At 36.0% G+C, this 25,815-nt stretch overlaps 2 protein-coding genes across 13 annotated transcripts in view; one reads left to right on the top strand and one right to left on the bottom strand.

Annotated features, from left to right (window-relative positions):
• Positions 1-660: 660 nt before the first annotated feature.
• Positions 661-11,257, bottom strand: Coprox (oxygen-dependent coproporphyrinogen-III oxidase). Of its 2 annotated transcripts, XM_085202254.1 has the most exons (9): positions 11,035-11,257; positions 9,154-9,382; positions 8,590-8,655; positions 8,118-8,275; positions 7,867-7,997; positions 7,434-7,560; positions 6,629-6,792; positions 1,743-1,912; positions 661-949 (listed from the first exon to the last, which is right to left on the bottom strand). In XM_085202254.1, exons 1-9 carry the CDS (start codon positions 11,115-11,117, stop codon positions 830-832), a joined length of 1,248 nt encoding a protein of 415 aa, XP_085058380.1. In that variant the 5' UTR covers positions 11,118-11,257; the 3' UTR covers positions 661-829. The 2 variants fall into 2 exon arrangements, with proteins under 2 accessions (XP_085058380.1, XP_085058381.1); XM_085202255.1 differs by lacking the exon at positions 8,590-8,655.
• A 123-nt stretch (positions 11,258-11,380) lies between these two features.
• Tomosyn (syntaxin-binding protein tomosyn) overlaps positions 11,381-25,815 on the top strand; it is a 158,667-nt gene continuing 144,232 nt past the window's right edge. For 9 of the 11 annotated variants that reach the window (XM_085202242.1, XM_085202251.1, XM_085202250.1 and 6 more), the window contains exon 1: positions 11,382-11,767. In XM_085202242.1, coding sequence (XP_085058368.1) covers positions 11,645-11,767 — 123 coding nt within the window. In that variant the 5' untranslated portion in view covers positions 11,382-11,644. Of the gene's footprint in view, positions 11,768-25,815 lie in introns of all 11 variants that reach the window. The other 2 variants (XM_085202246.1, XM_085202252.1) reach the window with 2 other exon arrangements.

Here is a 25,815-nt window from a genome sequence, read left to right as displayed (position 1 = left end):
ATGCGACTGGAAATAAATAACCAAGAATTAATAATTATTATATTTTATTTTAATAGTGAAATAATGGAAGTTTCCGATTTAGCTCCAACCTGTTCATAATATTATCTCATACATTTACTAGAGCCTCTACAACAAGTGTCCCTTTCATGCAATCTCTCCCCTACAACTGAGAAAAAATTAACTGAGAAATATTTCTCTTGTATATACTTGGACATTGGCAGAATGGTCCTATGATGACAGAAATATCATCGTCTTCAATATCATCACAAAGAGCCAGTCTGTTTCAAAGTATTATTGTCAGAAATGTAACATGTATGTATTTGTTTTTTTTTTTAAAAGTCCCGCTTAGTTTCTTGCGTCGGTTCTTCTCAGGTTTGAGGCACTAACTTTAGTGAACTTAAAATAAAATAATAATAAAATAGTGTTTTCTGCAATGGTCTAATTTACTCAACTTCATTATATTTGTAACCCCCAAAATTTTAAGCAGTGACCGCGCCTGACTTGTAACTCACTTCTTATTACATTTGTGTATCTTTTCCGCTGTATCAATGTATGTGTTATATATTTGACGGCGAGAATGGTCAGAGTCAAGTGAACGTAGCGTTCGTTAGTACCACACTAAGCAAATAAAAAAAACGAGAAATGCAAATAAAAAGAAAATGAGAGGAAACAGTAAATAATTTATTATGTATAAAATTACTTATAAGAAAATACTTTTTAATAAAATTGTTGCCCCCACCAAAATTACTTATATAAAGTTATAAACATAGACTAATAATAGTTACAAAAATTAAGATTATATATTAACACAATTAATTTAATATATAGTCTATGCAGATTTACGCTTTTGGTGTTTTTCTATTTGTAACCAATCTTTAGGTTCTTTGAGAACTTTCATTAACGTTTCTTCTGGAGAATTCACTTTGGGCTCATGCATATACTCCCATTTCTGTAAAAAAAAGCAAATACATATTTATATAAGTATATAGTATAGTGTTATCGGGAAGCCCTTAATAGATTATGGAATGAATTTCCGGGTTCATATCTTGAGGAGATATTTCAAAAATCAGCATTTCGATACTTTATATAAAATCTATATATATAAAATCGAAAGGTCACTCACTCATCACGAAATCTCAAAAACTACATGTGTTAGGAATCTGAAATTTTGCATAGGAGTTACTTATAGGACGTAGGTGCTCTCTAAGACAGGAATTTGTAATATTCGACTTCTAAGGGATTGTTTTTGGGGTTGAAAGTTTGTATGAAACTTCGTTACTATAAATGCTAGAAGTCTCAAATTTTGCATGAACGTCACTTATAGGAGGACTTATAGGAGGACTCATGGAGATAATATATTGATAGCGTACTCGTGTAAACAACAGCTAGATTTAGGTGAAAAAGACAATAAAAGCAGTGGAATTGTTTCAAACGGGAACAGTTGCTGGTAGGCGGAAGCCCTGATTGAAAGGTATCTAGTATGTAGTATTGTGATTGAGTTGAGTTGGAAACATATAGACGGTATGTATTTTTATCGTGTTTTCTTAAAAACGCTAACCGCTTCCGATTTCTAGCAACATGTTATTAATTTCAAACAGTACACTAAAATACTGAAAAACAGAAATTTGCCGTAATTTGTATAGAAAAGACAGAAAAGAGTTTACATAAATACGTTAATAAAATATCTATGTAAAAAAAATGAACAATTAGAAATGTTTAAATAAAAATAAAAAAAAACTCACAGCATTCAAAGGCAAAGACATCAATATAGACTCATATCTTGCTTCAGGTGTATGCAAACCGAACTTTGTACCTCTGTCGTATATTAAATTGAATTCCACATAACGACCTCTGCGGAGTAGCTGCCATTGCCTTTCGTGGTAGCCGTAGGCAGCGTCTTTGTGTTTTTGTACTATAAAAAAATAACAAATTTACTGAAATTTAAATTCATCAAGATTTGATCTTGAGGGAATGATTTATTACTTATTTATTAATATTTAATTTTTTTGTTCCGGGTTCGAGGCAAAGCACGGCGATGGTTTTCGCCACTCAACAAGCAATGCCTCCAGAATTCAGCGAAAAGTGGGGACCGGACACGTCTTATTGGAAATCCTGCTACGATACTGTGTAAAGTTAAAAAATCTATTGAAATCTAAAAAATAACTACTAAACCAAAATAACAAAATATAACCTTTTTTTCAGGTATATGCTGCATCCCGCATATAGTCACTTAATGTAAAAAAATCCTATAAGTATATTACCTATGCCATCGTGTCTCAGTATGACAATGCTTAACTGACACAGTTAAACATTATTTTGCAATAATACGAAAAGAGGTAAACAGAGTGTCTTAATTCTCTGCTTAACAAATTTTTTTATTAAAGAAATGGGGGACAAAGCCACTCGCGTCCATAGGTTTTACCATCTTAACCTAGTGTATAAGACCCTATACGTGTCCCCTGGGTGGTGCTAAATGAGTGGCAACGCCGAGTATCTGGCGGCGGTAAGTAACCAGACCAGCCCAGGTCTAATAAGCCTGCGATAGTGACGGGAAGGAAATGACCCGCACAATCCGCAACCTCTCGGTCATGTCTCGTGAGATCGGAGTTCTTGACTTCACTGTCCAGTTCAAGAGTGAGCCTCTATAAACTCACCCCAATCCTACCGGTGGAAAAGCGCGCCAATGGGATGAATGGCTGTGGGGTAAAACAGTCGCTAGCGCTAACCTCTGCGGACCTGGCAAATGCAGTTGTATTATGCCTTCTTAGGGAATGGCGTTAACCCTAAGTGACCAGTTTAATCGCCTTTACTCGTGGGAATAAAATGAATATTGAAAAACGAAACCAAACAAATCCAACCAATTTAACTCAACAGATCTTTCACAGAAGCATGTTCAACAAACCTCGCTCAAATTCTGTAGGTGCTACGCCAAAAGATATAACTATTGCACTAGACACACAAGACGCCAATAAGACAGATGAAACAGAAAAAAATAACTGGCAGAGCGACCATGTTCCAGTCGCTAAAAGGAAGAGGGTAGAACCTAGTCCACCACAGGTCAAAAACCCCCAGAAAACGCAAAGTAACCTTTCTTATAGTGTTCCAATTCAAAATAAATTCGACCTTCTAAAGGAACCCAACGAAGAACCAGTGGACAATGAAACTATCAAACCACTAAAACCAGAACCGATTTTTGTGACTGGTGTTATTAATATTAAAGCACTGAAAGACGTACTTAGTAACATAATAACAACTGAAGACTACACCATGACCACTGTAAGATCTGGGCACATTGTCAAAGTCATGCCAAGAACAATAGAGACGTACAAAACCATCCGCGCGAAATTCGTTGAAGACAACATTAGCCACTATACTTACATGCTAAAAAGCGAAAGAGCATTTCGAGTTGTTCTGCGCGAGCTACACTCATCAGAGGATACCTCGAGTATTGCCGAAGATCTAAGGCAATTGGGACACAGTGTGCGCCAAATTGTAAATGTACGACACAGAACGACCAAAGAAGTTATACCACTCTTTTACATTGACTTGGAACCTAATCACAATAACAAAGAGATATACAAAATAAAGACCTTAAACTACACAAAGGTATCCTTTGAAGCATCATACAAGAAAAAGGAAGTGCTTCAATGCAAAAGATGTCAGAGATTTGGCCACCCTAAAAACCAATGCAACAGACCCTTTAGATGCGTAAAATGTGGAAACGATCACCCGTCCCTAAAGTGTACAAAAAGCCCTGAAGTCGATGCAACGTGTGCTAACTGTGGAGAAAAACACCCTGCCAGTTATAGAGGCTGTGCCACTTATAAACAATACAAAGAACAAATACTTAAACAACAAAATGTTCACAAAGTTTCAACATATCATGACTATTATGATGGACAGCAGGATGGATCGCATGATTATATTAATCAGCAACATGCTATCAAAATGAATCATAACCTAAGAATTGTCACATGGAACGCGAACGGACTAACAGACCGCAAACTAGAACTGGAGACATTCCTGGCGACTGAAAAAATTACTGCTGACTTACTACTGACGTAGCGCTGATTTCAGAAAGCAGATTCACATCCAAAAGTCATCTAACCGTCAAAAATTATAATGTTTACACTACTAACCACCCTTCAGGGAATTCACATGGTGGTACTGCAGTAATCATAAAATCTAACCTATCACATTACCCGCTCGAAGCCTACGCTACCGAAAAATACAAGCCACTCAGGTCAAGATTTACTTCAATAACTCAGCCACTACACTATTGCCCCCCAAAACACGCTATAACAAATACAAACTTTTTAGATTTCTTTGCAATCTTAGGAAATCGGTTCATCGTAGGTGGGGACTGAAACTCAAAACACCAATTCTGGGGTGCCAGACTTACTACAACAAGAGGAAGACAACTATACAGAACCATAAGAGATCTCAACTTAGAATGCCTCTCTGGCAAAGAACCTACCTACTGGCCAACAGACATGAGAAAAGTCTCAGACATCCTGGATTTCTTTATATCAAAAAATATTTCAGTAAACAACATGAGCATTGAATCTATGGACGACCTCTCCTCTGACCACTCCCCTGTTATCCTCAACGTTAGCTGCCGAATACTGCTAGTAGAGGTAACACAAAAACTGTCAACTAAGCATACTGACTGGCAAATATACCAAGAGACCATCATGACAGAAATAAAATTAAAAATGCCATTAAAATCTAGAGAAGAAATAGAAGAAGTGGTAGAAGAAATCAACAGACTCATACATTTAGCTGCAGGTAAATCTACCCCTTCAAGAAAAGTTTGGCTCCCCAAAGAACACGTGTATCCCACATTTGTCAAAGATAAAATTCACGAACGTCGGCAACTACGTAAACTTGGCATATGACAGGGTGCCCGAAAGATAAAGCTGCTTTCAACAAAGCATCCCAAGATCTTAAAAAACTAAATGAAGATATGGTAAATGATAACCTGCAGTCATACTTGACTAGTTTAACACCAACTACTGATACCAACTATTCCCTATGGAAAGCAACTTCAAATTTGAAACGCCCTAAAATCCAACTTACCCCCATCAAAACTAAACAAGGAACATGGGCCCGGTCCCGGACAAAGCCAATGCATTTGCAGAACACCTACACGAAGTCTTTCAACCATATCCTACCAACAAACAAGAAATAGACGGCAACATCCAGAAAACCTTATGCGCTGCTACTCAGATGTGCTTACCCCTAAAAACTATCACGCCAAAAGAGGTACTCAAGGCGATTCACGAATTACAAGATAACAAAAGTCCTGGATACGACCTAATCAGTGCTACACTTCTGAAACATCTCCCTAAAAAAGGAATAATGCTAATAGTTGCGATATTTAATGCATGTCTAAGACTGAGCATATTTCCCAGTCAATGGAAGATAGCTCAGGTGATAATGATATTGAAGCCAGGTAAAACTCCTCATGAAGTATCCTCTTATCGACCAATAAGCCTTCTGCCATTGTTGGGGAAATTATTTGAAACAATGATCCTCACCAGAATACGTATACACCTCGAAGACATTCTACCAAAACATCAATTCGGATTTAGGGAAGGGCATGGCACAATAGAGCAAGTCCATAGAATAATAGAGATCATCAATAGCTCATTTGAAAATAAGAAATACTGCTCAGCAGTATTTTTGGACATCGCCAAAGCATTTGACAAAGTTTGGCACGAAGGACTACTATTTAAAATAAAACAGTGGCTACCACATTCTTTTTTTCAAATTATAAAATCTTATTTCGAAAAAAGATGCTTTGAAGTCAAATATAATGCAGCTACGTCCTCTATGTATGAAATCAAATCAGGCGTGCCTCAGGGTAGCGTTCTGGGGCCAGTATTATATCTTATCTTCACGGCAGATCTTCCCACCTCTAAAGACACTACCATCGCAACTTACGCAGATGACACAGCTCTGCTCAAAGAACTTGCCCGCAACTCTTCCTCTACAACGAAAAAATCCCACAAGCAGAAGAAGCTAAATATCTTGGCATGCACTTGGATAGACGTTTAACTTGAAGAAAACATATATGGACCAAAAGAAAATAGCTTGACCACAAACTCCGTTGATCGGAGACAAGTCTCAGCTCACAAACAATACTAAACTTTTGATTTACAAAACTATAATTAAACCTATATGGACTTACGGAATTCAACTGTGGGGGACAGCAAGCCACAGCAACATTGAAATACTCGAAAGATTTCAAAGTAAAACTATAAGATCTATGCTTCAAATCCCATTATACATATGTAACCAGTATATCAATGCTGACCTCGGCATCCGAACAGTGAAACAAGAAATTGAACACTACAGCAAAAAGTATCAGATCCGATTGGACAGACACAGGAATGAGCTGGCAGCGCAGCTACAAGGAACAGGCAGCTTGCAATTCTGTAGGCTAAAACGAAAAGGCATTCCAGGGCTGGCAGAAAGATTTTCAGCTAAAGTGTGAGAGATGCTTCACTGGAAGCTCATCTCTAATATAAACCAGAAAAATTATCATCTTGGATTATTGTTTTATAAACAGATCGCCAAGTAGCAGCTTACATTAAAAAAAAAAATTAAAGAAAAAAATACCTACCTATAGGCAAATAACTAGGTATAACAGCCTCGGCACACGATGTGACGAATTTAAAAGCATTTTCCTGATTAGGATAATCTACATCGTCGAAGAATATACCACCGACACCACGTTTCTCGCCGCGGTGTGTTATGGTGAAATAGTCATCGCACCATTTCTTGAATCTGTAAATTTAAACGGGAATTTTGTTTAAATCTATATATATATAAAATCGAAAGGTCACTCACCCATCACGAAATCTCAGAAACTACATGTGTTAGGAGACTCAAATTTTGCATGGACGTCACTTATACGACGTAGGTACTCATGGAGACAGAAATTAATAATAACGTAGTTCACGCAGGCGAAGCCGCCGGCGGGCCGCTAGTTTATATATTAAATTATAAAAATCATTATAATGATGAAAATGAGAATGAGATGAAAATGTTTGGAGACCGTCTGCTGCACACTTGTTAACGCGATCGTAGTGGGTTTGATTCGAAGAGAACAAAACGCGAACTTGTATTTCGCCACTCAACACACATTCTTGACAATTGAGCGGTGCGTGGTGTACATAATGTCTTAACACTAGGTTCACCCCGTCTAGGGTAGGAGAGATTTAGATTTTTTTTAGCCTCACGTTGAATCCCTAGCGTGATAGAGAGAACTCTCTGCACACCTCCCTTACCGCTCACTTTTCATTCATAAATTTTTTTTGCAATTCCTACGTCGCATTTTATATTTTTCTTTAGTTTTGTTTCTATTATTGCCAACAAATAACCAACTTGATATATTTTTTAATTCAAATAACGTAAAAACAACTCACTTTTCATAATAAGTAGGATCGTGTGAATCGCAAGCGTGTTTCAATGTAAGATGAAAGTGGACAGCATCCTCTTCGTTCAAATAATATGGCGTCAGATCTGTACCACCGCCAAACCACCAGTGTACCTCTGTAAAATGTATTTTTGATAAGATAATCCATTACACACGCACCGCCACGCACCGACCGAAAATTGTCGTTCGTCCTAATCCTAAGTTCCCAGGTTCGCGCTGCCTACTCTGCTTTGTACAAGTGTGTACGGTGCGAGCGCGACGTTAAAAAAATGTATATATTTTTCGTTATGTTAAATTAAATTAAGCTTCTAGATCTTTTCTAACTAAAAAAAGCACTTTAAAAAACACAGTTGATTTTTATTTTAAAGTTTTAGATGATAATCTGTGGTTAAAACTGTATTTAAAAAAAAAAAAACATTCACCATTCTTATCCTTAACTTCGAAGTACCTATAGTTAAAATGTATAGTAGGCACCATGGGATTGCGTGGATGTATGACAGCACTGACACCCGCCGCGAAAAATGGCAACTCCTTGTTTTCAAAGTTTTTTCCCCTAAAATAAGTAAAATGTTAAATATCTTCACGCTGTATTGTGCATTTAGAAGGTTAGTAAATCTGGCATATAACACATCATTTTTTAATATCTGATTTTATTATTCAAATATCCAAATACCTGCTCTTCATCTGTTGTACAGCAGGTGGTGGTAATTTCCCCGATACTACAGATATATTTACTCCCGCCTTTTCAAATACGCGGCCATCTTGTAACACACACGTTATGCCGCCACCGCCTTCTTTGCGTGTCCATCGGTCCACTTTGAATTTAGCTTCCTATGTTTCGAGAAAATAAAGAAATTGTATGTTAAGTGTCTTTTTTGTCTATAGCAGGATAGGCACAGATAACTTAACTTAGTTATCTGGTTTTCACATATTTACAGCGTAAAAAAAGCCTAAATACCTACCTAATAATAAAAATATAATCCCTTAAATAAAGATCGAACTGTCACTTCCAACGATGGCCCCAAATATGAAATGCGAAATACACGAATATAAAAAATAAAATAATTAAATATTAGGTCCTTGCAAATGTAATTACAATTTACGATCACGCTTAAATATATTTGATCTTTAAATCTATGGCGTACCGGCGATGGTAAGAATATTTCGTTGTCAAAATCATAGTCGTCCACTGTTTTCTCATCCTCCCATGCCTACAACGAAAATACTTGCTTACTAAAACATTACACACACACACTCACACACACACACACACACACGCACACCATTACGATACAAAAACACTACTTATGTGTTTGTGAGTTCAAATCTTACTCAGGTGTAAGAGTATATTTCAAATTCATCAAAAGGCAATTTTAAAATGTATTTGAAAATGCGATAAATAAATGGTTTTAGTCAAGAGTTTAGACTTCTTCTATTCTTATTCAAACGACTGACGAAGCTACGTACGTAGGTACGCTAGGGTCACCTGATGGTAAGTGCGCACCGCTGCCAGGCAAAGACGCTGTGTAACACTAAAGCAGCTACAGGTGCGTTGCCAGCCTTTAAGGTGGACATACACTTTTTTTTCTTTTTCAAATTCTTAATAATAAATATACAATAATGGGCATGAAAAATAACACCAATGGGTAAATTTAATCTTACTAATAACACTTTCAACAATTTATAGGAGCAACAAAATATGTATTAACCTTATCCTCTTCTTTTTCCAAAGCCCTACAAAATTCTGCTTGTATCCTCATGATAAGTAGTTCCATCTGTGTCTTCATATCATCCTGGTTCTGTTGCAAATGGTCTATAGGTGTTATTGGTTCGGCCATATAGTTTTGTATTTGCATGATTTCCTTCATTTCTGCTTTGTTATTCATATATTGGTTATATGTTACATAACCCACTCCTACTATTGCTGCACAGTAGAATCTAGAAATAGTTAGATTAAAATAAAATATTTGTTATTGTAGCATAATATGGTTGCGAGATCCATTTCCACATAAGGGAATGATTTATTTTTATTTCTATGCTGTAAAATTGAGTTCTGCCACTAAACACACAATTTCCAGTTCAGTTCTTACTTGTAGTATTCAGTTTAGTAGTGTTTTACCTAACGTTTTAGGTACAATTTTGGCAGAAAACAGAGAACAAAGTGTTTTCACGTTTTCTCAATCTACCATGCCATTGTCATAAGGCCACACTTATTTTTTTATGGAATTTAAAAAATCAGCTCTACGTTGTATCCCGCACACAGCAGGTAGGTAGGTAGACAGAGGGAACTAGTGTTAAGAAACTCCGTTCCTCACTTTCCGCCGAATTCTGAAGGCATTGCATGAGTGGCGGAACTCAACGCCGCGCTTTGCCTCGACACCAGAGCGAAGAAATAAAAATATAAATTTAGATAAATATTTCATTTCCTCCACTGAGTAGCAAACCTACAAGGCTTTATATTGATTTTAATTTGCTTTTTCATAGGTGAAGACAATCACTAACTGGATATATTTTTTTAACATGCATTCTCCTACTGTGTAACATTATCTCTTTTTTACTGTAGATACATACACGTGACATACTAATATATTTATAATGTTTACATTATTATTAGCATTTACACTATCACAAAAGAAAAATACACATGAGTACAATTATATTTCAAATCTAGTGGGCTGGGCTAGTGGGCGGGACTACGCCCGCTTGAAATAGAAATATTAATAAAGAAAATGAAAACTAAAGATTTAGTCAATTCAGTAAAACAGCTGTTTAAAATAACTGTTAGAGCAATTAGCAAATTTGTCAAACTAAATATTTTAAATTGACATAACTTTTTAAATTATGAACCGATTGTAATAAAATAAACCCTATAAGTTTTAGAAGCTTTCCAGAATCCAACAGTGAAAACCGCATTTAAATTGGTTAATCCGCTTCTGAGATTAGCGATAACAAACACACAGTCAAACGGACAAACAGACAAAATTTTTAAACATCATTGTTTTGGGTTCTATTACGTTAATAAAGGTTCCCAATAACATTTTTTTTTAAATATCTACCAAGTACAGACACCGACCCTCTTTATAATTTTAATGATTTATTTTAATATTTGACACATAGTTATAACCTTTCTAAAGTTATTGGAAATATAAATTTTTAAAAATATAAAATGTCTTACTATCCACATAATATCCAAAATGGTATTTTAATATAAGTTTTGTTTCTCTTTTTACAAATAACCGGTTCACTTTTTATGTTCAGTAAGAATGTTGTGTTATTTATAATATATATTTTATGACAGTATAAAATATATGAATTTGAATTATAATAATATTAATTTATTAATAAATTCTAAAGTTACTTGTTTTGAGCAAAATAGATTTAATAAATATGATTTAACAAAAGAAAATAGTAGGTCATGTGCTTATCTGTAGATAAACAACATAAGAAGTGATAAGATATTTAATAATACAAGTTATTCTGAGTAAGAAATATAAACTGGTATTCAATTTCAAGAAAAAATATAAGCATGAGATCCATTTACGGATGTTTATACCACAAGAATGCAATAGGAATATGACACGATAACTTACTTTAACGGCCGGTCTCGAATTTTCTTATAGGTTCCCACATAACTTAGGGTTTTGAGCCCCCTCATAGCCACTTTGTACGACATGTTTATCAATTTTCTTATAATTCCAAAATCGCCGGGAGCAAACTTTCACGTAAATATCCGCTCCGTCATTGACAGATAAGTGATCATCTGTTGACGTTTGTGTGACAGCTGTCGTAATAAGTTTGTTTTCACGATGCGCGCCACCTTGCGGGCCATGTTCCCCGTCAGCTGTAAATGTTTCCTCCGCAAGTCCGCAATCGTATAGCAGCCTGCATGCGCTGTATGCGCTCATCTCTTTCACTCGCACGTGCGCGGTCCCTCTCAGTCGGCCGCGTGACGGCCTGTTGGTCGGAGTCTCGAGTGCTGTGCGCCTGTGTGGGGTCGCGTATCGATCGGCGGTGGACCGCATTGGCGTACATTCCGGAGCAGCCTCGCCTAGTTCTGGTCGGCGTCGGCGGCGGGCTGGAGCCCTGCGCAGTAGCGGCGCGGGAGCGAGCCTCCTTCCTCGGCCAAAACCGGCTCGCGGGTCGCGGCGGACGGCTGTGATGTAGCCGGCGCCGCGCGCACCTGACACCACGCGATACGACATGAAGAAGTTCACGTTCAAGGGGGTGCTGGACGGGTTCCGCAGCTCCGTGCAGGCGGCGCCGCGCGGCACCGAGCAGGAGATACAGGAGACGCTGCGCACCGACCACTTCCAGATTAAAAAGGTGAGTCCGCGACTCCGCGAGGCCGTGTTGTAATGGTGGGGACGGCGCAGTGGTGGTGGCGTGTTTACATCGGGCCGCGCCTCGCTCGCGTGCGCGCCCCAGCACCACGACTACGGCTGACTCGTTATCGTGTGTTCCGTTACAGTCGTGTGGGAGGACTCGTTCGATTAGTAAACCGATAAATTGGCATTGTTCCGTGCTGTCATCTGACGTCAGCGTGCCCTTGGCCGTGTCGTTCGTTGCTTGTTAGCGCAGTTTGTTCCCCGTTTGGTTCTATCCGATGTACGACCGCGGCCGAGGCCTCGTAGGACGTAGTGCCACCTACGAATTGCTTCGATATTGAACTGATACTATTGCCAGATAAGATAAACTCTGCACTCAATAATATGTACACTTCTATATAAATCATTATTTGTTTCCGCGGGCAGCGAGACCTGTCCTGTCATTGTCATTGTGCGACGTTGACACACAATAAAGTTATTGGATATATTATGTAAAATTATTCAGTATTTTGTGAAAGAAAGTAGGTAGAATTGGTCGTATATTAGCAACTTGTTAATTAGGTTATCTTAAAATTCCATTACACGAAGTAGGTCAAGGTTTCTAACTAAAAAATTGCTCCGCGAGGAGTCGACGGTGTTTGTGAACCTATTAACTATGCACTTTTATAAGTTGCGTAAAGATAGCTTTTTGTTTTTATACCAACTGCTGTACAATTGAAGATAAAAACTGGGGCGTTCTATATCGGGTCACTACCGGCGGTCGCTTTTGTAAAGAACTTATTTGTAACGTAGGTATTTCAAGTATTCATTATGGCATTAATTTGTGTTGAGAGATATATATATCAAGATCCAAGATGTGTTTTTAATTATAAATCAATCATGATCGGATCTTTGTAGTTGATTGTTTTGGGATCTCTCTTAAAGGAATGAAAGATCTAAGATACGGCCAGATCGACACAACTACTCTCTCAATTAGATATCCAGGCCAATTTAGTTGATATTGATACAGTACATTCAATACTTACTATTTCGAAGAAACTTGTGTATAATCGAATGTTTTTAGATATCCTATATACATATTTTAAATATTCTTTCCTTAGCCTATAATATCAACATGTTCAAACGTATAAATGAAATTTGAACAGCCATGCACTGTGCTATAGAAATAAATATTTAATGAAACCTAATATTGATTCAAATGATAATGTGAACAATGAATGATTTTCTTAATCTACATCTACATAGTTATTTTGTATGCAGGTTACGTATTTTTGTAAACGAAATGAAAAATGTTTAGTATTGATTAAATAAATAAATTTATTAGCTGATGTACAATTAAATTTATATTATATGGGCTGTATGTAACATATGTATTTCTATACTTAAATCATAGAAATTTTTCGAAAATTCTGCAATATTTATATTAATTATAAATATTGTAATTATAAATAGTTTTGCTACATGAACTATCTATACTTAATATAATAAAGCGGAAGAGTTTGTTTGTTTGTTTGTTTGTTTGTTTGAACGCTAAGATCTCTGGATCTACTGGTCCGATTTACTATGTCTTTGCTTTGTATGAAAGCTACATTCTTCAGGAGTGCTATAGGCTATATAACATTACATTACACATATATACTAAAAACTAATACTACACTAATATACTATACTAATATTTTAAAATACTTTCTAATTTGACATGCAATTTATTCGGCCATGTTAATAACAACCGTCGCGTTGCTACGCAACCATTACCGCGACATTTTGACATTCATTCTTATGAAAATAAATATAATAATCACTTTTAGCATTTTATCTAGATTGAAATTATAGTTTACTGTATTATATTCTAATAAATAATTAAGGAGATGTCACTGATTCGAAATGACCTAGCCTTCGGGCGGCATAGTATTAGTATGACCGACGCGAACGGGCAGATGACGTTGACGGTTTTGTAAATTTTCGAACTTTATTTGCTGTTTATAATTAATTTAAACTACATTATGGTTCTCTTCTTATTGTATTTGATATTATTGGCAAAAAGTATCCTTTTAGGTAGTTTTTAGGTACTTTTTCTAACATTAAGAATATCCTTTAGTTACTTTTACTTCTTATGTTGGTTATTCTTATTATTCTTTTTGATTATTTAAGCTTATATTTTCTAACTAATTCTATTGAAAACTGAAAATAATATATTTAATAAATATTCTTATAGTTTAAGCAGGCGTAGCCGCGTCCGGGTCCACTAGTAAAGTGTTCAACTAAAACTAAACATAACAGACATTGCATTGACGGATTCGACATTTGACAAAGCTTGCAACTTCACAGAGCAACAGTTTAGAAACTTTGTTTAATTCTAAACTTTCACTGAAACATTGAAAAGGTAAAATTTTATGAAAGGATTTAATTGAAATACACATAATAATCAAAAAAGTTTATATTTTGTAATAATAAATAATATTACGTGAATAATGTTTATCGATCTGATTCGGCTCCATTCCTTCCAATCACAATTTTCGCTTTATTGTTAAAACTAGCGGCCCACTCGCCCGCAAACCACATATCATAATTTTACAGAGCGTTGAATTATTTTAATTTTATATTTTCTCGAAAACAATCGTCCAAATTCATTCATTCTATCTAAGCCGAAGCTATCATCTTCATAAAATTTCCTTGATAATGTAATAACTTTCGCTCGTAAGTTCCAATATCTTTGTCAAATAAAAGACAGTGAAATATAACCTTGCAATTTACAATTATTTTTTGTCACAAAATGCCTTATTGTGACTTATTCATAAAATATATAATATAAGTTGTCGTAGACTTTACTTTAGAACAAATGAAATTGAATGTTTTTAAACTAAATTTTATTTAATTATTTTTACAGCGCACACGGTTAAAGTATGATGGCTTTCCTAATTATTGTTATTTCGTTATTTGAGGATAGTTCTTCCAGAGATCTTGGCGTTTAAGGGGGTAGTAAGGTTAATTCAAGCGAAAAGAAACATATTTTCAATAATTTTTTCAAAGATACAATTAATATTTATTTATTTCTATAATTATAGTATAATTAAATGATATTTAAAGGATATTATGTGGAAATTTCATTAAAAAATATTAAAAAATGAGCCAATAACAGCAAATCTTCGCAGACGTCTCAAAAAAAAGATCTCGATTCGCGGTGAACCGCATAACTCTTTACTGGATCAATTGAAATTAAAAAACTAATTGAAAAAAAATAATTAATTTCATTAGTTGATAAGTTTTCTTAGGTAACGCTGTTGAGTTTTTTTTTTTTTATTTTTTAATTTTTTACAAGGCTTGGAAGTCAAAACATGGATTTTTTCATTAAAGAAATCAGAAATATTGATGTTTTAAAATAAGTTAAATTAAAAAAAATATAAAAACTCGACAACGTTACCTCGTAATAAATAGTATGCAAAATTTCAAAAGGATCGGTTCAGTAGATTTTGAGCTACAGAGTTCACTGGCTTCGAAAAACCTAAGTGTGACAAAAACGCATTTAAAGTTTCACAGATTTTTTTGTCGAAACAGATATTTGCAAATTGCTATTTTCTTTATATACTTACATAAAATTTGCGAATGTGGGGAGAATTTTCAACCAAGAAAAGGAAATCAATTTGAATATTAGACAAAAGAATCAAGCAGCTGCGAAAAATTCTCTGTACTGTCAGGTAGCTGTCAGGGAGATTCGTCTAATCGGAGGAGGATAAATTAAGTTCAACTATTAATATGGTGTTGAGTCTTTTCACTGTATATAGCGACAGGAATTCCTGGTAAGCGACTGAGTGGAAAAGTAGAACTGATGATTTTCTTATATTGATTCATGAGAATCTGATTAATGATAACTACAGTGTTTTAATAAATGTTTTAATGAACATTCATTAATAAACATCAATTTTATTTCTTTCTCACTCTTTAGAACGTTATGAAAATGTGCATATCGAAAAAATAAAATACGGATTTATCAGATTTAACTAAGCCAACGACATGTTATTTTTAATTATTATTTTTTATGTAAAATAACAAACAGTAATTAAAAATATATATATTTAGTTAAATAACATTGTTTAATAGTGGCAATACTGATTCCAGTACAGATATACATATTAATCTGATACAATATAACTTAATCGACATCAACAACAACGTGCCTCGTGTATGTATGGCGGGAGGCGCGTGCCTCCTCGTCCTCGTCCTCGTCCTCGTCTACACTATTCATAAAACACACTAAACGATGTACATTTTTATAGTCAATTTCAGATATATTGCTTACGTAATTGTGACATTTCGCATGCTTTGGTGTAGAGAGAGAGGGTGTTATGACAAGTTGCTCTTTTTTATATTACTTAAGTCTCAAGATTATGTTAACTTCATGGTGTATTCTGCATATAACAGGAGAGAGGAAAACTAGGTTCTAGTTCTAAGATACTTCGTCTCCCATTTTATTGCTGGCGAATGGTGGAACGAACAAAGTCGCGCTTTGTCTTGTTATCAGAATTAGAAAATTCAAATGATTCATTCCCCGGAGTTACGTCAGCCAGTGTAGTGTTGTAGTGGGTACATCACTAACCAGCCAACGCTTCAGGGACCTACAATTGAGTTTTCACTAACTTTTGTATTTTGCTTTTTCTCCCAACTAGGACATTTCTTTAGTCAGTCTCTATATAATTGCCCTGTTCTTATTTGTTTTATTATCCTGGTCACATTTTTCTTTTCTAATATTTTTTTAAAGATAAGATTCCATTTAAGATTGCTGACATTGTAGTTTCTTATAAAATCATTTTATGGCGTTAGTGATCATTCACTATTCTTTTGCCTCCAAAAAATGTGTCTGAAAACGTAAAAATCTCCTGTTAAATGACTATAAAGTACAGTTGAATTGGCTACAATCGTCGGTTTAAACCCACGTAAGGTAATAATGCACATAAAGTTCGTTTGTTTTTATTAGATCAGATAGATAGATGTAGTCTGTGTGTCGTCGAACGAGAACTTAAATTCTGTATATCAAACCCACGACTACCTCGTAAAAATACGATACTTTTAAATTTTATTCAAAAGGCTAAAGGAAATTTATATAATTACGCTTTTATCCTCATGTCGCAATGAGCTTACAGCTCAAAATTAATATTAATGAGAGAAAATACTTCCGGCTTCGGGCTTCAGGTACCTTATTTTAAATGCAACGTAATCCTAATAGATGTTTTCGCTATCGGTTGAGTGGTGTGTCGTGGGCCGTAGCAAGTGTCTATGTCGATACGTCTATCGCGTGAACAATCAGACTCGTTCCCACTGAGTGGGATTATACATTTAGTATCTCCATATATAGCAAACTCGTCTTATTAATGATTAACAAACCATCTATCATCATCATCCTAGACCTAAATTATACTACATAGTATATAAATGCAAATATTGCTCATAAATGATATAATCTTAAACTGGAACGTTTTACTAGTCTTACGTCCTGGCTCCGTCATCAGACCAGCTCGATGATACCATACTGTATTTTTGCCTAAACTGCGATACATCCCTACGTAACGAACCCTACTACATTATAATTTCTATTCTACCATTGTTAATTTCGCCGCGAAGTCGGTGTGATGATTACTCAGCCCCAGATTGATGGCGGCCGATTGAGCCAGCTCCGTGTTGATCGCAATTTATTAAATTACCCTTAATAACTGACTACTCCTGCCTAAAGCAGTGTATCGAACCTACAGAGTTCTCTGGTGGACAAGTGATTTGTGCCCAGCTACGACTAGAAGCAATAACCAAACATCAATCATGACAAAGTTTCACATTAATATAATTACTAGAGTTAATGTATAATTTTAATAATTATTTACCATGCGTACATAGCGTGGCCGCCGTTACATCATCGCTGTCCGAATGCGTTAAGTGAGCATTTATTATCTCATATTATGATTAAATCAAGATCGAGGAAGAATTTACTATATGAATAATGTCTATGTCTTTATATATGTGGGCGTTTATTTGTATTAATAATACTTAGTAATGAGCCCGTCGTGGTCGTCGAGCGCCGCCGCCGGCAGAATGTAAATTAGATGGTTGTGGGTTCAATTTCAACTCTCACAAACGAGCGTTCGGATCACCAGACGGTGATTATGATTATGATGATTATGATGATTATGATGATTATGGTTTAACAATTGTTTGTTTAATACAACCCGTTAGGTACATAGGCCGCCCGCGTGGGAGACACTACCTAGTACAGTCTGCAAGTCGCGGGATAAAGCTTTCTAATAAATCAATTTGTATTTGATTAATTTACTTTTAGGTATACCGATACATTATGTTGCTAATGGATTTGGTTAGTTACCTTTTACCCTTAGATGTTGTATTACAAATTCGTGATTATATATTTTGTCTGTGCGTTTTTATTCATTGCTTCTCGCTGTATCCCGCAAGAGAAGCCCTTTCCGCGAGGCCACCCCTGCGTCACGATGGTCACAAATGATATATCCAAATACAATGTTGTATGTACCCACATACATAGTATACATTAGGTAGGTGGTACTCTAAGTCTTTCTTTAATGAACGATTTGTTTCGAAGCAAATGGAAAGTAGACATTTGGAATCCGAAGACCTGTAAGTAAATAGCTCCGTTGATTAATTGCTCCGCGTTGCTTGTGTTGTGAGTGGTTTCGCGATAATACACATTCACCAGTATAATGTACAATGTAGCACATTTGAGTGAGGCACAAGGGTGTAACGCGCCCGGCGTTTAGTTCCGCCACTCAACACACAATGCGGAATGTAGAGTCAACTCCGCGCTTCGTCTTGTTGCCTTGTCTGCCTGCCTGTGCCTTGCTGTATTCGAACCAGCACCAACCAAAGAAACCACGATGATGCCGCGTTGCTCAACGGCCGCTCGATGCGCATTGCTCACGTCGCTTAGTATTGCTCACGTCACGCTTAGTATTGCTCAATTTTCAATACTATTTGCCAATATTATATGTATGTAGTATACAACTTACAGCTCTGTTGAGAAATGAAGGCCGTCGGGGCGCAGTGTCTGTTTGTAAACGGAATGGAACGGCATTGGGTGCGATTCCGGCCCGGGGGGCAGCGTGAAACTACATGTATAACATATACAGTATAAAACAGCTAATTTTTTTTCGTATTGAAATTTTATCCGTTGATTTACTAAGATTTTTCAGCTTTATTTTTTTTTTGTTGTAGAAAACGCTTGTAGTTTTTTAACCAGATTACTTGTTTTCGACAACAACTTTCTTAGCGTGGACAGTGGACAGTGGACACTGACGTCAAATCAAAAATACCGTTTTCCAGATCCCGTTGGAATTTTGAGATATTCTCTCTCTAACCTAGAGTTTCGTATAGGCTACCTACCTATGCGTACTATATGCGTTTTATGTCAGTTGCTTAATAGAGGAAGAGTTTAATATTATATATAGATAGTTATTGAATGTCTGGTACACTGTTATCAGTTGGTACTATCAGTACAGTGAGGCATCAGGCAATGGCACGACTATGAGCCGTACTTTAAGTTTGTTTTCCATTAAATTGAGGAAAATATTTCTCTTACTTTGTTGTACTCGTGTTAAGACTCAGTGCTGTTGTTCTTAATAGTTTTGTTCATTTCCCTCATAATTAATGTTAAGATGCTTCGTTCCCCATGCTCCGCCCCTTCTCGAGTGTTCGTTGCCAAGTGTACACGCTGTCCCACTGCGTCGCAAACGCCTATATTCTATATGAATTATTATTTGGTGGAGCTACTGTCTTATCTGGTAGATTAGCGCGTATCTCCGCCAAGGGCACGCCCGCTAATGTCGCAGATATTGGATGCTATACAGTTTACAATTTGCATACAGTTTTGTATAGTATAAAGCTGTTGAGGCGCAGTTGGGTCGTGTCAGGTACCTTCTTAGAGCAGAGAATGAGTGATGAAAGAATAACAAAAAAATTTTATGAGGCAAGGTTGAGTTGACCTTCCAGAACATAGCATACGACACTTGACGACACTGAAGAAAGATCACGTAAAAAGTACAAGGACCTATGTAATGACGAGGCAACGTAGATGGACAAATAGCGGAGTTGGGTTCCGCCATGCAACTTGCAGATGTATAGAAAATACCTAAACTAAAATAAAAGTACAGGCCGAAGCAAAATAAAAATTCACATTATTATACATAATGTAAATAAAGGTGAACACGACCGAACGAATACATTTAAAGACATCATCGAAGCCCCGCGGAAGCCTCGCAAGTAATCCCTAATATATGAATATGACAATGGCCGCTACGGTTGTAGCGCGTACAAAGCGCGCCCTTCGCCTTCCATTACCTATGAAGCAGGTAGCAATGTGGAAGTTAATGTCTCTTGTAGTATTTGTCGAATTAAACATTTAGGTCAGCATTAATACGACTTTTAACTTACAGTTCATGTTTGCGGTAATCCCGCAAAGAGAAAACATATAGGTATAACTTATCCCGAGGACAAGTGAAATTTGGCATGTAGGAGGGCTATTAAGTAAGAGGGTTATTAAGTGTAGAGGACTACTAATAAAGGATTTCTTTCCATTCCACTTCCATCCCATTTAACAAATTAAAATCCACCCAATAAAGATGCGGACGATGACTAGTATATAATAATGAACAATTTACAGTTTTTTAGAGTTTCGTACCTCAAAAGAACCCTTAGGAACCCTTATAGGATCTCTCTGTTGTCCGGTTGTCTGTGTGTCAAGACCATTTATTTCGAGATCGCATTAATTTATAAAGCTGAAATTAATATAAAATATCAGGTCTAACGTCTCTTGAGGCACAGAAAAAAAATCAAGGCTCTAAGTCGACACAATCAAAAGATACGACCGTCTGTGCAAGGATTTTAAAGGTATTTGCAAATTTATAGGTAGTTTATAGAAAATAATCATTACAAACTTATATTTGTAGTTTTTCCATTTGCTTCAAAATGAGTGCGTACAATCCTTAAATTTGTACGGAAGTTAGTTAATAATGAGTTGTCAACTTTGTCCGGGGCCAGTCGTGCTATGTGCGGGACACAGCGTGAGGTATCATATATTTTTACCTGAAGCATTTTCACTTGAAGCTCAACATAAAATGTGAGGCAGATTATTAAAGTCACCCTGAATGATGACGAGACGAGTTCTTTTTAAAGAAAACTTTTTGTTCGCAATTATTAACGTGCTAGCCTTATCGTAGTTGTAGCTTTACGTAGTTTTTCTTAGCTTTTTTTTTATTTAGTACAATTTCAAGGTTGTCAAGGTCTAGGAGAGCTTAGCAAAAGATCCGTTCAACATTTTCCGACTAAATATTGCCGTTATGTGGTCAAGCGTTAACTTTAACTAAACTATTTCTACATTCCACATCATCATCTTAGCTACTATACAAGTGAACATGAGAAAAATAACCGAAATTATTATTCTCTATTATATATTTAACTTCCTTTTGCCATATAAATGGTGTACTTAAACGGTTACTAAAACAAGCACTACTGTAAATATTTAGCAGGCCAAGCCTAGTTAATTCGGCTGGAAAAAAAGTCAGTCACTTTAAAACAAACAGTTTTAAAAATACTTTTTTTTAAAATGGACGGATTATAATATATCTGCTATTAGCATAAATCATGTTCGCATTTTACAGAAACTTCTCTCATGGATCCACACGAACATTGGTCCAGAGGCTTCCGGCAATCTTGAATACCACCACCACTTCAGCTGAATAATTCTTCTAGCAAAGTCGAATAAACAATTCAAATATAAAATACACATACACTCCGTCCTCCACTTTTCTCCGTTTTTCAGAGATACTGTGTATAAGATGCCTTAGTACTTGAAAAGTGTTTTTTTACAAATAAGTTCAATACCGTTGAGGAACTATTGGAATCAACTCAGCAATCCATATTTCTATACCAGTATATAATGCATCGGTAGTATATAACTATAACTTAAATAAGCTGAGTTATAAAAGTAAATAACAGTTTGTAACTTTAGAAACGCTTATTTTACTTAACACGGAAAAGCTTTTAGTTCGTTGTTTTGTATTTATGGAAACTTGTATAAGTTTAGCTGTGATGATCAGACGTGGTAGTGGTGTCTAGTAGGTAGGTCTGTAGGTTTGCTTTCGATATCATTTTTGAGAGGATGGGTGAGGGTAGAATAATAAAAATGTGTAAGGGGTAAGAGAGGCAGGGGCAGACCCTGGACCTCTTTCAGGTAGCGGGAACCTAGAGTGTACACGTTTTGTTCCCCATGCACTGCTCAATTTTTGAAACATTACGTATTGGACAGCAGAACTCACTCGCTGCTGCTGTCTCGTGCCAGTGCAGGGAAATGTAATTAATTTATTACTATGATTGCTAACCATCCCACGCTTTGTTACAAGTTGTTCTTAATGACACTTCACAATACCAGTTTCTAATGAAATAGTTAATTAAAGCATTTAGAATCAAATTGCGTCTAACCGCAACCGTGATGTCGTACCAGTCGCCAAGAGCTCTACGTCTTGTTAGATGTAGCTGCAACGGCTTTGAATTTTGTGTTATTTCCCTTTATTTCAATACATATACTTTGTAGCAACATTTTTAGACGTAATTATTATGTTTAATGACTTTAATTATTCAACAAAGACCAGATACACTAGTATAAAACAAAGAGGCTTTTACAAAGTTTGCGTGAACCGACTCGTTGCCCCACTTCCGGCTATGCTAATGTTGTGATAGCAGGTAGCTTGCACCAGCACCACCATGCAGGCCGCGCCCCGCCTTGATAAATATATCTAAGTTGTCTGGGATAAGGCAAAGTTACAGTTATATTTGTCGGGTTAATAGAGTGGATAAAGTTGTTTTGAAATTACTCGTGGGACTGACTGTAAACGCAACTGTTATGAGCCCGATTTGAATTTAATACAAACTAGCGTTCACCGTACTCCACGCGATTTTAGATAAATGGTCTTAATAGAGGGACAGACGGACTGATTGACGTAGGCCCTTTTGCAGGAGTAACGTTGAGTAAATATACGGCTGCTGCTTGAGTGCTATAATCGCTGAGTTGCCTTTAATAATATTAAAGTGTATGGTTCGCTCCGTTAGACACACCGTTTCCGCCCAATTTTCCCAGCCTTGCCGTGTTGAGTAGAGAGCCGCCGCGCTTTGTCTTCTTATCAAAGCAACCCATTGTCTTGGTACTAGAGCGAAAAATGACAGTCAAAATCGAACCTACAACCGCGGCGTCGCGGTTATCGTTGCACCACGAGATTAATAGTGTCATACGGAAATTAAGTTCCAAAATCATACAATATTAACATTTATATGACAATCTTGACGTGAATTACACGACCTAGTTCCCACTTCATAATTGCCTTTGCAAATCAAAAGCTGCTACTGGAGCACGCCTTTGTAAGAGCTGCCTTCATCTTGATATTACAGACATATGTTAGAAAGCTATTAAATGAAACTAGTCTACGTGTTAGTGATGAGACAATATTGTATTGAGTTCCTGAGGAAGAGCATACATTTACAATCAGCTATTGTAAATGTAACGGGTGTGGGGTGGCACTAGGTTATCCCAGATAGATTAGAGTAGACATTTTGGTCCTATATTTAATACTATATTAAAACATTTTCAATTTAAATTCGTTCTACCTACACTTTTTAATAATATCACGTCATATTTTATAATATTATTTTTGTACTGAATAAATTAAATACACCTTTTTAAATGCTTAGTAACAAAACTAGCTTTAAAGGTTTTCAACCTTTAAAATCTTATTTAATTTTCAATTACGAACCAAAAAGTGGTTGCTTCCGTTCAACGAAAATTGTACCGGAAACAGTAGCTTGACAAGCTTGTCATTTTGTAGCGAACGAGAGAATTTTGTTTGTAACGGAAATAACGTATATTTTCTTAAAAATGAATTAACAAACGGCATTTTCTTAAAATCGGTTAAAATATATAACACTAGCGACCCGCTCGCGGCAGATGATTGGAATTGGACCTTCTATTTCCTGAGAGAGGCCCAGATTAAACGACCAAGGTTCATGAGTCGGATTTGGAGGAGGATAGAAAGTCCCTCGGGAGAAGACGTCTGACCTCGGGCGGCCGGGTATGCCGAGTGCTGCTCCTTAGGTGCAGGTGACCCGATACATCGGCGCAACGGGATGCGTTGGATGCGAGACGACCAATGTGTATCTCTAGGCTACAATTTTATAAAAATCGGTGCCGATTTAAATTTTTTATTTAAAGTAAACATCTGTCCAAATTTCACGTTTCTACACACAGCGGTTACGGCTGTGCATGCGTCTTACCTCAGTTAGTGGGGACAAACCTATATATATATATATATAGATAAATACATCACAGTCACGGCAGTTCACGCGAAGGACGAAAATTAGGTTTTCTCAGCTTTACCTGCTATATGCGAGATTCTGCTTAAAGCTGTTTCTTGTAAATTATTTTATAAGATTTCATTGGTAAACTTAGAAATTTCAATATGTGAAATATTTTTAATTGAATAATTTTCAATAGGTTCGTAGTTTGTTTTATGATAATAAGCTCCTATTTTGGCAGTTGGCCGCGAAGTTTATTATACGGTGAAATAAATTCAATATTTGGATATATCCAATATACTTTGTTTTCTTTTTAACCGACTTCTGTAAGAAAAGGAGGTTATCAATTCGACTGTTTTTTTTTTTTTTTTTTTTTCTTATGTTTGTTACCTCATAACTTTTAACTGGGTGAACCGATTTTGATATCTTTTTTTTATTTGAAAGGTATAGATTCCCGAATGGTCCCATTTTGTTTTGGTCCATGTCTGACAATGGTATCCATGAGAAAATCACATAAGTCTTAAATTTGCATTAGGCATGTGCGCGACTAATAACCGAATAACTCAATGTCGCGCCAACCGATTTTGATGATTCTTTTTTTATTTGAAAGGATACACTTCAAGGATAATTTGGTGAAAGTTTGGTTAGGTTTCGATTATGGAATCCGGAGAAAATTGAGAAAGTTTGTTTTTTTTGGTACAAAATTGGTTATACTGTAATCGTTACAAGCAAAAACTTTTTAAATTGATGTCAGAAGTGAGATTCTTGATGGTTGCATTTCTTTTCAACCAACCTCAAAAAAGAGGATGTTCTCATTTTCAACCAACTTCAAAGAAGGGAGATTCCCAATTCGCGCGAATACTTTTTATGTATGTTCTTGTTAATATGCCAAAATGTAACTTTGCACAAAAATAATACCTAATAAATTAATTTTTAACAAAAACAAAAACCGACTTCTAACAACGAACTAAAAAGTGAAAAATAATTTTACAAAGATTTTATAATTTTGAAGTCGGTGTCAACCTAATGCTACAATACCTTTACTACAATATCTAATTACTAAGCCTGTTTGTTTTACTTGGCACCGACTTCAAAATTATAAAATCTTTGTAAAATTATTTTTCACTTTTTAGTTCGTTGTTAGAAGTCGGTTTTTGTTTTTGTTAAAAATTAATTTATTTTACGATTTTAAGTGATGGGTAGATCTTAAAATGATGCTTCTTAAACGAGTGGTGATGGTGGTGGTAGTGGTTGTCAACGAGTGGTTGTGATTGTCCTGTGTAAAACTTCATTTAATTAACCGACTTCTGTAAGAAAAGGAGGTTATCAATTCGACTGTTTTTTTTTTTTTTTTTTTATGTTTGTTATGGAATCAATCCGTTACATCTGGTTTACTGTTGAAGCCTGGAAGAAATCATTTATATAGAAAATTACTTGTGTCACTTTAGTATGATTGACTTGATCCAAGTAAAACGATAGATATTTTAACTCTACAGATAAATTATAGGAAAATCTGGAATTGAAATGTTATGAGTACGGCCATATCTATTGTTAACACTATATCTTTATTTTGTCCTGTCCTAACACCGTCCGTCCGCAAGCTATGGTCTTAATATGAGGTCCCCTCTGAAAGCGTAAAGCTGAAAAAGAATAGTATACAGCCGGCGTGGCATTATTTGGGACTATAATTTGACA

This window comes from Heliconius melpomene, chromosome 18 (assembly GCF_056956725.1).
Source record: "Heliconius melpomene rosina isolate 202511_hmr_F chromosome 18, ASM5695672v1, whole genome shotgun sequence".
NCBI lineage: Eukaryota > Metazoa > Arthropoda > Insecta > Lepidoptera > Nymphalidae > Heliconius > Heliconius melpomene.
The sequence above is the reverse complement of the archived record's forward strand: the minus strand, read 5'-3'. Positions and strand labels throughout refer to the sequence as shown.

Coding starts and splice junctions, on each gene's coding strand:
- Coprox (XM_085202254.1), bottom strand. CDS start 11,117: ATGTCGTACAAAGTGGCTATGAGGGGGCTCAAAACCCTAAGTTATGTG. Junction 8,656..9,153: donor TGGAAAAAGAAGAGGATAAG/GTTAATACATAT, acceptor TTTTCGTTGTAG/GCATGGGAGGATGAGAAAAC. Junction 7,561..7,866: donor CGAAGTTAAGGATAAGAATG/GTGAATGTTTTT, acceptor TACATTTTACAG/AGGTACACTGGTGGTTTGGC.